This window comes from Zerene cesonia, chromosome 26, assembly GCF_012273895.1.
Source record: "Zerene cesonia ecotype Mississippi chromosome 26, Zerene_cesonia_1.1, whole genome shotgun sequence".
Classification (NCBI taxonomy): Eukaryota; Metazoa; Arthropoda; class Insecta; order Lepidoptera; family Pieridae; genus Zerene; species Zerene cesonia.
The window spans coordinates 3,604,941-3,607,786 of NC_052127.1; the positions used below are offsets into that span (position 1 = coordinate 3,604,941).

Sequence of the window (2,846 nt, forward strand, 5' to 3'; positions counted from 1 at the left end):
GTCCTACACAGATCTTTAGAAATAGCAAGCCCACTATTTGGATAAACAGTGGGTGTTACTGCCTCGTTTCTGACCAGCTCCAACAGTTCCGGCTCGGTATCCATATATTTACTACACCGGTGGTATTGTTTTATAGTTTATACGAATTTACCGATTTCCCATTTCTGTTTCAGACGGCAATGCTGGGCGTGTTCCAGAAATTGATTGCTTCCAAAACGAACGATCACGAGGGATTCTATCTGGTACAGACAATGCTATATAAATTCGGAACGTAAGTGCTTCAATTATTAATTAAGTTTTTATTGTAAACGTAACTTAATGTTATGAAATTTATTGTTTCTATTTTTTTTAAGTATTTATTTCCTTTTTTTAATGTAAGAGCGCCAGCGCCGATTGCATTATTTTTTGCAAGACTTAGTAGTTTATAATGAGGTGATTTAAAAGTTCGAGATTATAAATATATATAATGAATTTTACAGCACAGACATGCAGCCGTACACAAAGCAAATAATGTCACTCCTGTTCCAACGTCTCTCGTCGTCGAAAACAACTAAATACGTGCGCGGCCTGATCGCCTTCCTGGGATTCTTCGCGGCGCACTTCGGCGCCGACACTTTGATTGATCTCATCGATTCTATACAGGCCAAGTGAGTATTATTATTATGATACTAGCATTTGCCCGCGGTTTTGCACGCGTTATCTATTCTATCGCCCAAGTCAGCTCATACCCTGTCTGTAAACCAATTTTCATTCAAATCCGTTCAGTAGTTTCAGTGTGATTGACGGACAAACATTCAAACAAACTAACTTTCACATTTAAAATATCATATGTTTAAAAGGTGATGTATACTTAAAAAGGCAAATTAGTATGGAAATGGATGGGGAAATATAAAGCCGGGAGGGGAGTTATTTATTTATTTGTACATTGCAGTATGTTCGCGATGTACGTGGAGCGCGTGCTGATCCCCGACTTGCAGAAGGTGGGCGGCGCGCTCGAGCGCAAGGCGGCGGCCGTGGGCTGCGTCAAGCTGCTCTGTGACAGCGCGCACTTCCGCCGCGGTGCGCTCGCGCCGCTCTGGCCGCCGCTGCTGCAGGTACAGCGCGTGCAGTGCACTGCAGTGCAGTGCAATACAGTGCAGTGCAATACAATTTAACATAAAGTTTTTGTGATGCTTTTGAACACCTTTAATCTTCTACATAACGTTCCCTTGTAGCGATTTAAATGTAAAAAAGGAAAAAGGGTACTTTGTCATCATGCTGCATTTAAATTTTCTAGTACAACAACAATATGTTTGTGTATATCAATATATACCCATTGTTGCGCAGGCGCTGATCTCGGTGTTCGAGCTGCCGGTGGACGAGTCGAGCCTGCCGGACGACCACTTCGTGGAGGTGGACGACGCGCCCGGCTACCAGCCGCAGTACGCGCAGCTGGCGTGCGCGCGCGCAGGCAACCAGGACCCGCTCGCCAGTACGTATTGTGAACCATAGATTATGTTTAAAACAGCAATTATTTGCGTTATTTCTTTTATAATTTTTCTAGCAATCTAACAAAATTATGTAGCTTAAAATTTTCGATTAGATATTGTATTCACTCAGTGTTCACTTTGGTTGACCCTCCATTTAAAAAAAACCTATGTTTTTTATTACTTATGTTATTGGGTAAAAATTATCGTTGTAGTGGTATACAAAACAATCGTTTTCCAGGCATAGAGGACCCGAAGCGCTACCTGGCGGAGAGCCTGGCGGCGATGTCGCGCGCGTGCCCGGGCGAGCTGCCGCCGCGCGTGGCCGCGCTGGGCGAGCCGCACCGCCGCGCGCTGCTCGGCTACCTCGCCGCCTGCAGCGTGCAGCTCTGCTGATGCGGGGACGTGGCGCTCCTCACCGGCCTCAATTAGACCCGTGCGCGGCCAGATTGACCAGGACAAGTGGTGGATATGTGGTGGGCTAACTCGAGCAAAGGACAAGTTGGTTGAGTCCGCTTGCTAATCGACATGGACTGAATTAATACAATGGTCATGAATAAATGGAAAAAAATAAACGAGGAAACTGATTTGTACAATAAAATAAGAAATGAAAATAACAATTTGAACAAGAGAAACATAAGATGTAAAATGAAGAAATTTTAATGTGAGTTCCCTGTTATAGTCACTATAAATATATGACTCTATGTGATTTTCTTCAAAAGACCCGTCATTTACAATGTACGATTTGCTATTAAATCTGCCACATAAAAACTTGTGCTTCGTCCTATTGGTCAACAGGTCATGAGTGATGGATTTTAGTGCTGTGTTTTTAGTGCGATACTGTTTTAAAATTATGATAATATTGTATTTTGCCATTCAATCTATGTACCATAAACCCTATGTAGTGGATTGAAAACACTTGTCAATGAAACAAAAAAAAATTGATGTCACTAACGAAATCATACTGTGAATGTAATATTTTCATTATATACCTACTAATATACTTAACCACGTTAAAACAATGTAAGCTTTTGTAAAATTAACAATTTGATGGACTGAATAGTTGTTAGTTTCCTATTGGTCGCTATAATTGGCTGTTCTCTTATTATGAGCCGACGCAGAGCGTCGTTTCTATGTTATGTATTTAAATAGTTGCTAATAGAAAGTTTCTATGAGTCTCTTTTTAGATTAGGGTGTTTATAGGCTCTTTATTTGTATACTAGTGAAACGAGAAGAGGTAACGCTTGTAGATTTTATATATATGTGATATGTATAAAGATATCTTTCTAATAGCAACTATTAATGATGAGAATGTATGTCGGGATTTGTCACTTGCTAGATGTAATTTTGTATGATACTGAATAAACGTTTTCATCTTTA

The 2,846-nt window shown here is 40.9% G+C and overlaps 1 protein-coding gene across 1 annotated transcript in view; it reads left to right on the forward strand.

Annotated features, from left to right (window-relative positions):
- The window catches only part of LOC119837175 (exportin-2), a 12,049-nt gene extending 9,203 nt beyond the window's left edge, over positions 1 to 2,846 (forward strand). Inside the window, exons 15-20 of the mRNA XM_038362698.1 lie at positions 50 to 96; positions 174 to 271; positions 480 to 647; positions 932 to 1,094; positions 1,327 to 1,471; positions 1,708 to 2,846. Coding sequence (XP_038218626.1) covers positions 50 to 96; positions 174 to 271; positions 480 to 647; positions 932 to 1,094; positions 1,327 to 1,471; positions 1,708 to 1,862 — 776 coding nt within the window. The 3' untranslated portion in view covers positions 1,863 to 2,846. The remainder of the gene's footprint in view (positions 1 to 49; positions 97 to 173; positions 272 to 479; positions 648 to 931; positions 1,095 to 1,326; positions 1,472 to 1,707) is intronic.